At 36.7% G+C, this 14,363-nt stretch overlaps 1 protein-coding gene across 7 annotated transcripts in view; it reads left to right on the forward strand.

Moving 5' to 3' along the window:
• The window catches only part of HIPK3 (homeodomain interacting protein kinase 3), a 96,125-nt gene extending 88,358 nt beyond the window's left edge, over positions 1-7,767 (forward strand). For all 7 annotated transcript variants that reach the window (XM_023738158.1, XM_023738168.1, XM_023738181.1 and 4 more), the window contains 3 exons: positions 720-952; positions 1,243-1,370; positions 2,224-7,767. In XM_023738158.1, the coding sequence (XP_023593926.1) occupies positions 720-952; positions 1,243-1,370; positions 2,224-2,700 (838 nt within the window). In that variant the 3' untranslated portion in view covers positions 2,701-7,767. The remainder of the gene's footprint in view (positions 1-719; positions 953-1,242; positions 1,371-2,223) is intronic.
• The last annotated feature ends 6,596 nt before the right edge of the window (positions 7,768-14,363 follow it).

Consider the following 14,363-nt stretch of genomic DNA (forward strand, 5'->3'; position numbering starts at 1 on the left):
ATGGTTAACAGTCTCACAACACATCAACAATATCCTTACTCAACCTTGGGTTCCCTATCACCAGCTTTCTTGTCCCCTTCTGCCTTCTTGCCCTTGTCACTGGACTCCTGTACCTCGTTAGACTCATTTGGTTTTACGGGGCTGTCCACTCCCAGGCTGAACAGTGAACCTCGGAGGTAACTTCACCACTGAGCTAAAAGGGTGCCTGGGGCCATACTCTCGAGGTTTCTCCAGTCTCCTTCAGGCCAGTAAGTCTGGTCTTTTTTTATGTGTGAGTTAGAATTATGCTCTACATCCTTCTCCAGGTCTGTCCAGAACCCTCTGTTGTGATCCTGGTGAGAGCAGTCAGTGGTGGTAGCCAGGCACCATCTAGCTGTAGTGGACTCAGTCCGGTGGAGGCCTTGGTAGCTGTGGACGATTAGTCCTAAAGGGGAATTTTATGAACTGCTACTAAGGATCAAGTGGAAAGTAGAAAGAATCAATGAGAGAAAATTAAGGGCCAAAAAGATGTTCTTGAAGACTTAGGGTTAGTAGTCTGAATAGAGAATTAATGTGATGGTCTAGAAATTCTTTGAATAAATGTTTTGGACAAAGACAAAGGTGTAATTAGATACAAAACTGATTAAGATCCTTATCAGTTTTCTGGAGCCTGGATATTATTTAACTTTAGATTTAATGTTGGAAAAAATATTGTTCATAAAAATGCTTTCTTGATGTAGTATGTCAGATGAAGAGCAAGAAAGTGGTTGTGATACTGTGGATGGCTCTCCAGCATCAGAGTCTTCAGGGCATGACAGTCCATTTGCAGAGAGCAGTTTTGTGGCGAACTCTCATCAGAACACAGACCTGGTAACCTCTGCTGACACAAAAACCAAACCAGCTGTTTGTACTGTTGTGGTGCCACCAATGGGATTAGAAAATGGATTAAATGCTGAGCATATGGCAAACACAGGTAAGCTGAATCCTCTTTATATCTCTGATTGTTCTTTAAAAGGTCTTAATTTATGACCGTCAGAGAACATCATTGCCAAAAGTCATCTCTCAATCTCCAACTTGACCCCGCCACGTCTGTTATCCAGAAGAAATCTCTTACCATCCAGTGCTTGGAAACATGAGCTATCTTTTCTTTTTATTTAATTTTAAGGTTCTCAAATTACTATCATGTAAAATACATAAAGTTTATTTTAATTTTTCTTAGAGAAGGAAAAAGCATCAATTCTGTAATATTTTGTTTGTCGCCAGATTCTGCATGCCGGCCATTAATAAAAGGACGATCCATTCCTGGAAGATTAAACCAGCCTTCTGCAGTGGGTGGTCGTCAGCAGAAATTGACGTCAGCATTCCAGCAGCAACATTTGAACTTCAGTCAGGTATGTCTGTTTGTTAATTTGTAAGAGTGTTGAGATTCAGGTTTAGCAGTTGTCTTTCACTTGGGGGAAACAAGGATTCTGAAACTGTGCAGTCTTAATAAATTTTTCCTTTATCATTATCCCAAGTGACTAAAAAGTAATAGGCCTAATAATAAGATGATTAAGCAGATTATCCGTAGAACTTGAATTCTTCTTCAGACAAATTAGGTATTTTAGATTCAGATTTTTTTTTAGTGTGTTGTCTTGGACCTGTTAAATCAGCGTGTACACTAATGGATTGATGTGTTTCTTACATGTTAGTGGTAGTCATCATCCAGCCTGATTGAATACTTTTCATCTGTTCAGCACCGTGCTTGGCAGTTGTGTTTTAATTGGGGAAACAAAAGATCACAGGTATTGGAGTCAGACCTGGCTTCAAATCCTGATTTTGCCAAATACTACTTATCTGACCTTGGCTAGGTCTCTTCAACAAATCTGGGCTACATATTAATGGGAATAATAACGACATCATTGGGTTGTTTTAGAATTAAATAAAGCTGTGTATGTGCAGTTTTTAACTTGACGTATAATAAGTGCTCCATAAATGGTAGTCTTTAGTTGTGCTGGTGATAGTAATAGTACTAGCAGGAGTAGTAGCAGTGTTAATATTATGATAGTGTGTAGTAATAAATATAAAATGTTAATACTAATATATATATAAAATTGATATTTTTGCTTCTTTACTTACACTTAGTATAAGCTAGTTCTAAGAGATCCTCTGTGAATTATCAGTAGTAACAGTGACTGTATTGTAATTTCCTTTCCTTTTTAACTTATAAAATATGTTACTCAGTCATTTCTTCGTTGTGGACAGGTTCAGCACTTTGGATCTGGGCATCAAGAGTGGAATGGAAACTTCGGGCATCGAAGACAGCAAGCTTACATCCCTACTAGTGTTACGAGCAATCCATTTACCCTTTCTCACGGAAGTCCCAGTCACACAGCAGTGCATGCCCATCTGGCTGGAAATACTCACCTCGGAGGACAGGCTACTCTGCTTCCATACCCATCATCAGCTGCCCTCAGTAGTGCTGCACCAGTGGCCCACCTCTTAGCCTCTCCATGTACCTCAAGACCCATGTTACAGCATCCAACCTATAATCTCTCCCATCCCAGTGGCATAGTTCACCAAGTCCCAGTGGGCATAAACCCCCGTCTGTTACCATCCCCAACCATTCATCAGACTCAGTACAAACCAATCTTCCCACCACATTCTTACATTGCAGCATCACCTGCATATACTGGATTTCCATTGAGTCCAACAAAACTCAGCCAGTATCCATATATGTGAAAACTCAAAACAGTATATTGAGGAAGCTCAATGATATAAACATTTGATTAAAAATAAAAACATGGTATTTAATAAATATTAGCCATGGCACAAGAAAATTATTTTTGAATCATGTAGACTTGGGTGCAATTTAAACAACTTTGAGCTTTAAAAAAAAACTCACTTTTAATGTGTTTTGCACATTTGGTATAACTTGTCTTTGGTCATGTTATCTTCTTATGTAGTAACTCTAGACAGGTGACTTATGGGAGCAGAAGTCCAGTTTTGCTCCTGCTATTTTTTATAAAATTGCCTTCTAACTAGTGCAAGACACGTCCACATTTGGGAAGCCATTCTGTGTACAGACTTGGAGCAACAGATGCACATATGTCAGAATTACAGCATATAAGTGAATTGTATTATCTCTGTCTTAGTGTATAAATGTTGGGTCACTTACCTGAGAAATTGAGCTATTGTTCTTTACATTTGCATGTGTCTTTTGCATGGGCAAAATGTTGCCTAGACTTTGCTCTTAAATGTTGTTCTAATAATCTCAGCTGCATTGTAAACCGTTCCCACACATAGTGCCTTAAATATTTGAGGTTGTTAATGTTATTACCTATTATAAATGTTGAGGACTGCAGCACTTAAAATTCAGACCTGCTCTTTACTTTTTTTTGATAGAGTAATGTTCAGTTTTGGTTTTGTGTGGTATGATTTTGGGTAGTAGCTATTTTTTCCTTATTAAGAGGGCAGCATGTTTGCTATAGCTAAATTCTGCTGTCTGATTTTTCAGAATGATCTAGCTTCAAGAAAAGCAAGCAGTTAGTAGTGCTTAAGAAAAATTGAGTCAGTATCTAATGGATAGTTGATAACTGTCACAACACAGCATTTTATATACTGTTAAGTGAAACTGCAGTACAATCTAGGTTTATTTTGGGAGTGTTTGCTGTATGTATAATTGGATTAAAAATGTTTAGCGGTGCAGTAGGCATGACTTTGGATAGATAATGAAAGAAAATGCAAAATGCTCATTGATTCATGACGTGGTTTCATCTTAGCTCGGGCAAACCATGCAGTATTTAATAAATAGTAGCAGAATATTTACTATTGAAGCTTGAAAAGATGTGAGTTCTTTGTGTGCAATTTTTCATTTATGCATGTGAGGTTTTTTGTTTTGTTTTTTTAAAAATATTTTTACGTTGTATTTGTTTTGCTTGTTGGTGGTGTTTGCTTATTTAATACATTCCGTCAGGGACAGAAATTACATGCTTTTTTTTTTCCCCCCTAGGAAGTGTTTCTTGGGTTTTTCCCTTCTATTCTGTTTTTTTTTTTTTAAATTGTAGTGGTAGTTATGTTTCAATGAAGTTGTTTTTACAGCACCAAAGACTTAATCATCCATTTCCTATATAAAAGGTAGCTACTTTTTGTGTAGACCTCAAGTATATTGTAGTGTAGAGATGGAATTTAAGGAAAGGTATTAAACTGAGGCTGTGTTTTAGCTTATGGGCAAGTAATAAATTGTATCATTTATCTTGAATGTATCATAGATAAGCTGCTATATAATGATTGCCACTTCAGATAGCTGTGAAATTAGGTGATTAACTAGTGGTTATTTAGCCTTCTAATTTCTGTATAAGTCTAATTATATGAAATAGAAGTTGGGGTTTTGATTTTTTACTTTGCTTTTCTGTTTGGAGTGTCATTGTAACTACTGTATTGTAAATGATGGAAAATAATTGCATATGTTATTTTGGGGTGTGTTTTTGCATCAGTATTTTATCTCTATTAATGTTTGTGCTCATCACTGCATATAAAAAAAACTTGGTTGTATCAATGTAACTTAATATTTTATTTTCATACTGGCATTGTAGACACTTCAGAAAGCTGTATCTTGCAGGCTTGACTTAACTTTTTTTCCTCAAATCTGGAATGTAATCTTACAGCATTTACTGGAATAAAGAGTACAAAGCATTTGAGTGTAAAACTCTCCAAATGTTTTGAACTTAACAGCATTTCTTTGATGAATGAATTGCATACCACTAATACAGCTCCAGGACAGCTCTGACAATAAGCTAATAATGGATAAACTTTTCTTTACTCCATTAACACAAGCAGTGTTTTATTTAATAATCATCAATGAAATAAATGTGCCTGATATTGATTTTTAAGATTACAGTATTAGATCATAAAATAAAAACCAGCAGTACATTTTTAGTCACACTGAAAATGAAGGACTTAATTTTCCCCACAAGTTTCAGTGTTTTTAGTAATCAATTCTATGCATTTTATATAAATATAAATAAATAAATATATATATCTATATAATACACATTAAAAAAAAAAGGAGTAGCCTGATTAATTTAAAATATTATGTACGGATGACAAATTTATGGAGTCATTGTTTAAGTAAACTTGCTGCCCTCCACAGCCTTCTGATTTTATTTATATGGTCCAGCAGATTATTGACATCTGCTCACTCTTGGAAACAAAATCTAGTGCTCGTAATGGATGTTTCAGAAACACCAAGTACAAAACTGGTGCAGTTTTCTTTTTATTCAGAGCCACGTTCACATGTTCCCTGAAATGTCTGTATTTAAGTTCTAAGACTGAGATAGTCTTGTTAAATTGACAGTAAATGGTAAACGTCAACATTTTCATAATCCAATAGTAATGTTCGATAAAGGCAGACTCCAGTTAAGTACGCTGTTCTTAATTGATTATAATCATGGGCTTTTTATGTATTTAAAAGAAAAAAATTTCAAAATCCTGCTTAAGCCTGAATTTCACATACTGATAAAAGAATCTGGGTAATACCATCTTTAAAACCATTTTTACCAGTTTTCTTTGGTTTTTAACGCTTTCTTAAATAAAACACTGCATGACTTCCGAATTGCGTATTTGCATACTATTTTAATTTGCAAATTAGTTTTTATAAAATATCCTGATACTTAGTTTGTTTTTCCTTCAGGGTATTTAAGTAAATATGCTACTGTATTAGCAAAATCTTTTTCATTTTTAAAATCTACTACTAATTTTAAACTTGGTTTGTGTTAAGTAAAAGTTAAATCATACACTGCAAGGTGTAGGAAGATTTGTTTTAATAAACCCAATGATATAGGTTTGATTACTAAGTTTGAATTGTTAACTGTTTAACAATTTTAGACTGTGGCTTTTTTTCTTTGGTTTGTTTGTTTTTGCTTTTACTTCTATGCTACACTAGTTTGCCATGTAGCAGTTGCACTGTGCAATATTACAATAAGGACTGGGAAAAATTTTTATGGATGTAATGTCTATTACAGTTTGCTATAGTATTTCTCTCTAGTTCTCAGTGATTTAAATGTGACCAAGCCTTCTGTACTTTGTCACAAAAAGCGGGTTTTCCAGGTGACTCTTTTGGTGAGTGTCAAAATAAGAATTTATGGTGTATTACTGTCGATTCACTTTGAATTAAAATATATATATTGCAGCAAACAGCTTGTTGACTTTTTTTCCACCCCAGTTATGCTTACAGGGTAGGGAGAGGAAAAGGTTAATAACATTGAGTACCTGACTTATGTCATCTCATTTGATTTTCAAAACCACTTTGTGAGTTACGTATTATTAATTTCATTATATAAATGAGGGAATAGGCTAAAAAATCTAGGTAACTTGTCCAAAATCACACCATTAATGAATGGTTAATCTGAGATATGAACTAGGCCATCTGACCATAACTAATCTACCTTCCACCAGTTCTTTTTAAATTGAAGTTTGAGGCAGTGTACCAGAAGTACCTGCAACCACAGAATAGGCATGACCCATCTTCCGTGACCATTAAGTTTGCTCAAATATTTTTTGAAGGAAATATTTTTGTTCAGTATGCATGGATGAAGAATATGGAATTCACATGAATTTTTAAAATACATAGAACATGAGACTTCAAAAGAATGTGATTATAGTAGGCCAGTTTTGGCTGTGTCCTCAAACACCCCTACAGTTCAAGGATCTAACTTTAGACAGGTGCATCAGTAGAAAAGCTTTTTTGAGAGCACTTCACTGGAACACACCAGTAAAGAATACGTATACTCAATCTATCTCAGTAAACTTTAACTGAGTTATATGCATTCTTTTGTGTCTAGCTTCTTTCGTTCAACATTTTACTTGTGAGATACGTCTGTGTTGTGTATAGTTGTGGTTTATTCTTATTGCTGGACAGTATTCTTTTGTGTGCAGATACCAGAATTTATTTTGTTGATGGACATTTGAGTAGTTTTCAGTTTTTGGCGATTGAGATTACAGATAGTGCTGCTATGAATATTTTTGTCCGTATCTTTCAGTGAACATTATGTATGCATTTCTTTTGGGTATATACCAAGGCATGGAATTGTTGGATCATGGGGCACGCATATGTTTTGCTTTAGTAGATACTGTGAAACATTATTCCAAAGGGATTAATTTACACTTGCCAGCAGTATAAATTAAGGAGAGTTGCAGTTGCTTTATGTCCTCACTAGCACTTTACATTTTTTTGTTTCTTTCATTTTAGTCACGTTGGTGGGTGTGAGTTGTTCAAAATAGTATGAACATTTTCATTTAGCCAAAGCTCTGATCCTACATATAGATGAAATCCGGTTTTGCAGTTTTCCTTGAAAGTAAATTGGCCTCTTGAGAACACTAAGAAGTGTTCAGCTATTTAAATGAATCTAGAAATATAATTTTCTTTTTTCCTAAAGGGGTAATAGGATGAAAAAAATCTTTGAGCAGCCCAGACTACTTAGCCAGTACCTAACAGTGTCTGGCACATAGTAGGTATTCATGAAGCATTCAGATATTTTGAAGCACCCACTGTGTCCCAAGCACTATATGCTGGACACGTATCAGTGGACGAAGTTCTTATGGATTTCACATTTTTGTAGGGGAGAAAAACTATAGATAAATACGATAAACTCAATTAGGGTAAGTTGGCTGAAGAAAGTAAACTAGGGTATAGTGATAAAGTGACACCTCTGGAATGCCTTAGTGAGAAGGTGACATTTGAACTGTGACAAGAAGAAAGCTAGTCAGCCATGCAAGGGAAGAGTGTCTGGCAGAGGAAATAGCAAGCGCGAAGACCGAAAGTCAGAATGAGCTTTTAGTATGAGCAAAATACAGAAAGGAGGCGAGTGTGGCAGGAACAGTGTGTTAGTGGGGAGCAGGAGCTAGAAGATGGTCCTAGAAGGGTGGGAATGCAGGCCTTTTGCCAGGGAAAGAAGTATAGATTTAATTCCACATACTATGGGAAGCCATGGGAGGATTTTGAGCTGGCAAATATGATCAAATTTGCATATTTTAGAGCTCAGTCTGGCTGCTGTATGGAGAGTGGATTGCAGGGCCCAAATGGTGGCTGGAAGATCAGTTAGGAGGCTGTTGAACTAGTTCAGATGAGATGATGGCCATCGATCATTTGTCCAGACGTGTACTACGAGTATTTTCTTCCAGTCTGTGACTTGTCTTTTCATTTTCTTAATGGGATGTTTGGGAGAACAAAAATTTTGAAGAACTCTGATTTATTAATAATTTCTTTTATAGCTTATGTTTTTTGTGTCCTAAGAAATTTTTGCTCAAATTTGCAAAAACTTACTGTTTTTTTCTAGGAATTTTATAGTTTTAGCTTTTACATTTAGGTCTGTGGTCCATTTCAAGTTATTTTTGGGTCAGCCTTTTATTTTAATGACATTATTTTATGTTGAGAATGTACTCTTAGACTTAGTTAGAAGTATGGTTATTTTAAGTAGAAAAATAAGATGATTACAATATGCTTGGGAAAGGTAGAAAAACATATTAAAACTCATAAAAATGTAAGTTTTTAAATAGTGAAAGTAATAATGTATATGTAATTTATTTTAGGTCCTGATATTTTTTACTTCAGTTTGTAACATAGTGGTTTGCATGTTTTACAAATTTCAGAAACATTTTGAATGCCTAAATGCAAGTCTTGAAAGTGATCAGCTTTATTCTAATGTTAGTTTGTTTCCTCAACTTTGTGACTATGGAGAATCAAAAAACCCACCTTTTTTTCTTATTATGTAGATTTTTAAGATTTTGTTTTAGACTTTTAACCAATTTTTAATTTTATTGGGCTTTAGGTGAACGTTTACAGTGCAAATTAGTTTCTCATTCAAAAATTTATACACAAATGGTTTTGTTACATTGGTTGCAATCTCCACAATTTGTCTGCACTCTCCCCCTTTCCCTTTCCACCCTGAGCTCTCCGTGTCCATTCATCCAGTTTTCCTGTCCCTTCCTACCTTCTCATCTTTGCTTTTGTGCAAGTGTTGCCCATTTGGTCTTGTATACTTTATTGAACTAGGAAGCATGTTCCTCACCTGTGTTATTGTTTGTTTTTTAGGCCTGTCTGTATCTTTGGGTGAAAGGTGGACTTTGGGAGTGGTTTCAGTTCTGAGTTAGCAGGGTGTCCGAGGGCCATAGTCTTGAGGGTTCCTCAGTCTCTGTCAGACCAGTAAGTCTGGTCTTTTTTTTGTGAATTTTGTTGTATGTTTTTCACCCACTCTGTCCGGGACCCTCTATTGTGATCCCTGCAGAATGGTTGGTGGCGGTAGCCAGGCACTATCTAGTTGTCCTGGGCTCAGGCTGTGGAGGCTGTGGTTCATGTGGTCCGTTAGTCTTTGGATTAATATTTTCCATGTGTTTTGGTTTTCTTCATTTACCTCTGCCCCGGATGGGATGGAACCAATAGATGTATCTTAGATGGCTGCTCGCAAGCTTTTAAGACCCCAGATGCTACCCACCAAAGTAGGATGTAGAACATTTTCTTTATGAGCTATGTTATGCCAGTTGACCAGAGTGTCCCCTGAGACCATGGTCCCTAGCCCTCAGCCCCAGTAACTCGATCTCTCAAGGTGTTTGGATGTGTCTAGGAAGCTTCTATGACTTTGCCTTGGTCAACTTGTGCTGCTGACTTCCCCTATATTGTGTGTTGTCTTTCCCTTCACCAAAGTTAACACTTGTCTAGTATCTAGTTAATGAATTCTCCTTTTTTTTCTTAATATGTAGATTTTTTAGACTTAACCTTTAATGAATTTTTTTAATTAAAAAAATTACAGACAAATAAGAGTTCAGTGAACACACATGTAACCATCTAGACTCACCAGTTGGTAACTTTTTGCCACATTATCTCTAAGTAATTTTTTAATTGAACCATTTGTAAGTAATCATGACACTTTGCCTCAAAGTGCATCTGTAAGAATAATGTCATTCTTCAGCTAACTACAAGACTTTATCACCTAGAAAATCAATAATTTTGTAATATCTAATTCTCAGTCCATATTCAAATTTTTCCCCATGTTGTTTCAAGAATGTCATTTAAAGTTTTTTTTCCACCATTCTAGAATCCAGTCCAGATTCACCTGTTGTATTTGGTTATAGCATGTCTCTGATCATTTTTAAATTTAGAATAGTCCCCTCATCCTTTTGTGACTTTTGAAGAATTCAGATTAGAATGTCCCACATTCTGGATTTGTATGATTGTTTCTTCATGCTAACTGGTATCTGTATTTTCCATCAAGTTGAGTCTAGTTGTTGTGTACTTACTGCATCAAGTCAGGAGGCATACAATGTCAATTTGTCCACTGCTAGTGATGACACTTGGTTAATGGGGTGACTAGCAAATCTCTCCATCGTCATGTCTAAGGTGATATGTTGGCAGCATCATTAATCTTTTACCCAGTGGATTTGGCATCCATTGATGATTGTCTGAATTATTACATTGGGGGTTACAAAATGGTGATTTTCAGTTCTGTCATTTATTGTTCATTTATTACTGGGCATTCTATCAAGAAAGTCACACTGTCTCTCTCTCTCCTCACTCCCCTTTTCCCCCCTCCCCTCCATCACTATGGATTCATGGATTTTGCTTTATTCAAGAAGTTAAAATCTATTATCAGTTATCTTCAAGAGTCCTGAATCCTTTTGCCATAACCATCACTAGTCTCTGAATGTTCCCTTGCTTTCTGGCCCAATAAGGTATCTTAGGCTGACCTTGTACTTTTTTTTCTGCCTCAGATTTGGAATTGGCCACTTCTCCAAGGAGCCCAAGTTTCAAAGGACCTGTTTGAGTAATGTTTGTGAATTAGATACAAAGGTAATCTCTTTCACTTTTATAGTATAGTATCATAAGTGTTGCTGACCAAGACTGCTTTCTGCTCTCTTCTTAGTTTAGCTTTAATCCCTTATTCCCATTGCTCAATCTGTAGCCGACTCTGATTTCTGCAGAGAAGTCGCTTGCTCAGCAGCTACTGCCCACCTTCGTTCACCATATTGTAAACTATTACTGATGGTGATACTGCCCTTAACCTGGCACGTTGATTACAGATGGTAATTCCACAGCCAGGAGGAACAGGGAAGAGGGTGACAATGACTATTTTAGAGGACATTCATGGAAGAAAAATTAATATCTGCCTTGTTTACTTCTGTTTTCCTAAAGCTTAACACTCACGCCCAATGAATGTTGATTAAATGTGGACCCTAGATTTTGAGGACATTATTTAGCAAATCTTAATGATATTCATACTATATCTACCACTATGATGATGAACTAGCTGGTGAGCAGGAACTGTGCTACGGCATCACCGTAGTCCCTTTAGCCCTTCTTTCATCACATTTCTTGTAAATACCTGTCTTTTCCCACTAACAGTAAACTCTGAAGGCAAAGACCATTTTTTCTTGTATACTCCATCTCCTCTGCACTTACTGTGTGCCTGGTACATAATAGGCACTCAAACATTTGTTTAATAAATACGTAAATGAAATCAACAAACATCTGTTGAATGGAATTTAGAAGACCCAAATTTTATTATCTGCTTTGCTACTGATTAGGTGGTATGGTTCTCAGCATATTTGGGCTTCAGTTTATACACTGATAGATTAAGGGAGCTTTGGGCTGCAAACTTTAGAGGAGCTGAGCAGGTAACTGTTAGTGAAGAGTACTGAAAGGGGACTGTGATAGAGTGGAGTAAAACCCCTGTCCAAAGGGAGCAGGAAACACTAGCTCTAAATTCTTGCCATGAAGGATGGCAGGCCCAATGGGGCACGAACTTCTAGTTTTTTTTTCAGAAAACACAGAAATATGGACATCTGAAATGTTGGCAACTAATTCAAAGTTTTGTTTTGTTTGTTTTTAATACTACATAGGCCAAACACCAGTCATCTGTAGGCCAAGGTTGATCTGTGAGTAGCCAATTGCTGGAATAGATACTGTTTAAGTTTCCTTTCAGTTTTGACATTTGATAATTTTGTTCACCGGGTACAAACCGTTAACATGCTTGGCTGCTAACCGAAAGGTTGGCGATTTGAATCCACCCGGAGGCACCTCTCAGGAAAGGCCTGGTGATCGATCTATCTCTGAAAACCCAGCCATTGAAAACCCTATGGGATACAGTTCTACTCTGACACAGACGGTGTCACCATGAGTCAGAATTGATGCCCCGACAAACTGGTTATTTTGTTCAATATAGTATTGCTATATTATGGCCAGCAGGGGGAGGAAGAGTACTCTAATAATTTTTCTTTCAAGTTTGGTCCCAAAATAACTTTGAAGAAAATAAATAAAAATTAAGCAAAAGTAGTGTAGGCTATGTCCCATGAACATTAATAATATAATGTGAGAAATTTCTAAATTTTATAAATTTTGAAGAAGTGAGGATTCTAAGCCTCAGTGAATCCTTACATTACTTATTTGATTGGTTTATCATGGAATCGGGAAAACATCCATTCATCCATCCATCCCCTCACTGCCATGTAGACCTGCCGTGTAGTCCAAAAGTTGGTGGGTCTAGAAAAAGAAAGAAAACTTACAGGAGTTGGCAGCTGGGGAGGAGAAAGGTAATAATCACCCAGCACCTAGATTGCACCAAGGCCTATTATATACATTATCCTTCTCACAACAACTCCTTACTATGCCAAAATTCTTATTTGTTTTGCAGAATGAAAGGGGTTAGAGGGCCTAAATAGTTTGCTTAAGATAACACAAAAACAAACAACGCTGAAATTCAAGCACCTGTTTACCTGTTTTACTCTAAAGCTTGTGGACATTCCACGTCACTACATTTTCTAAACCCAGTGTTGGCAAATGTTTAATAACTAGCTTGGGGAAGGGTAGGCTGGGGGGAATTATGCATATATATATGTATAAAAGTTCATTATAACTTACATAAAGGATGTATATAACATAATTTACAAATGATAATAAATATACAACACTCTTTATTATAAATTCCATATAGCCAATTGATTCTCACAGAATGCTTCCATTGCGTTTTGCCAAACTCTTGTATTCGTAGACAACCTATGGTTATAATTCAACCATGATTTGACAAAATCAGGCCATGAATAAATGCTTGATTGCTATCTGATTCAGCAAAGCAGTTGCTCAGTCATTGATGAATGAGTGTAGTTCCAACATGAATGATCATTATTATTTTCTTTGACATTAAGGAGTAAGACCAAAGTGAAACAACGAAGACTTCTGTTGAAACTTCATTTGTTCATCAATGACATAAGCAACATTACCTGTCTCCTTTTTGTCATTCCAATTATGCTGTCTTGGTTCAGGTGTAGGTTGTCTAACCTAATGTTCTCATCTGACGTCCTTGCCTTTAGTCCACCCCTCCGCCCCAACTGCAATCTACCTCCTTTTTACTTACCAGATGGTCATATTAAAATGCAATCCTGATTAATAAGAGTGGAGATGCCAAGGAGAGGCTTGGGGCAAGGGAAAGGCGTGGCAAATAAACATCCTAAGGGAAAGAATTCTGCCTATCAAATTCAGCTTCAAGGCGAGACCTTGAACAGCTTCAGCAAAGCCCCTCATGTGGGAATCCTGGAGTTGCATTTGGATGCTAGCCTGCTTTAAAATCTTGACCATCACTTTCAGGATAATGTCCAAATCTCTTAGGAGGACATACATTAAACCGTCCATAATTTGTCCCTTGCCTGCCTTACTAATAGAATCTCTTAGTGCTCTCCTACCGTACTCAACACTCCAGCCACATCAACTCTTTGATCTTGTTTGAAGGTACCTGTTGGTTTCTATATAATTCCACACCTTTGCATGGCTGAAATGCCCTCTCTTCTGCCTGAGCACAGTGTTGGGCATATAGTAAATGCTCAATAAGGTTTATTTGAATAAATGAAAGAAGGAAAGACTACAATGATGGCTTAAATCAGACATTGTAAAGAAATGATAGGTGTGACTGGGTTAACATACAGGATATGCCTACTGCCAGGCATGCAAAGTTACTTAAAAAATGGAAGATGCTTTTGCTATTGTGCATGTTTGCCTCTATAAGGGCTTCACCTAGACTTGAAGATGCACTGACTGGACCCTCTAATAAAATAGAAGTGTTTTTGGCAAATGAAAAGGGGCATTGGTTGTTTTGGAAAGTTGAAATTTATTACTAGTGGGTTAATATTCTAGTTAGAATATACAGGTTGTTTATATTAGACTTCTTATAAAACTCAAAAACCTGTTGCTGTTGAGTTGATTCCAACTCATAGTGACTCCATAAGACAGAGTAGAACTGCCTGCCCCATAGGGTTTCCAAGGAATGGCTGGTGGATCCGAACTGCCAACCTTTTGGTTAGCAGCCAAACACTTAACCACTGTACCACCAGGGCTCCCCATGTTCTAAAATTGATTTGTGGTG

The sequence above is a fragment of the Trichechus manatus genome, unplaced genomic scaffold, assembly GCF_000243295.1.
Source record: "Trichechus manatus latirostris isolate Lorelei unplaced genomic scaffold, TriManLat1.0 scaffold00006, whole genome shotgun sequence".
Lineage (NCBI taxonomy): Eukaryota > Metazoa > Chordata > Mammalia > Sirenia > Trichechidae > Trichechus > Trichechus manatus.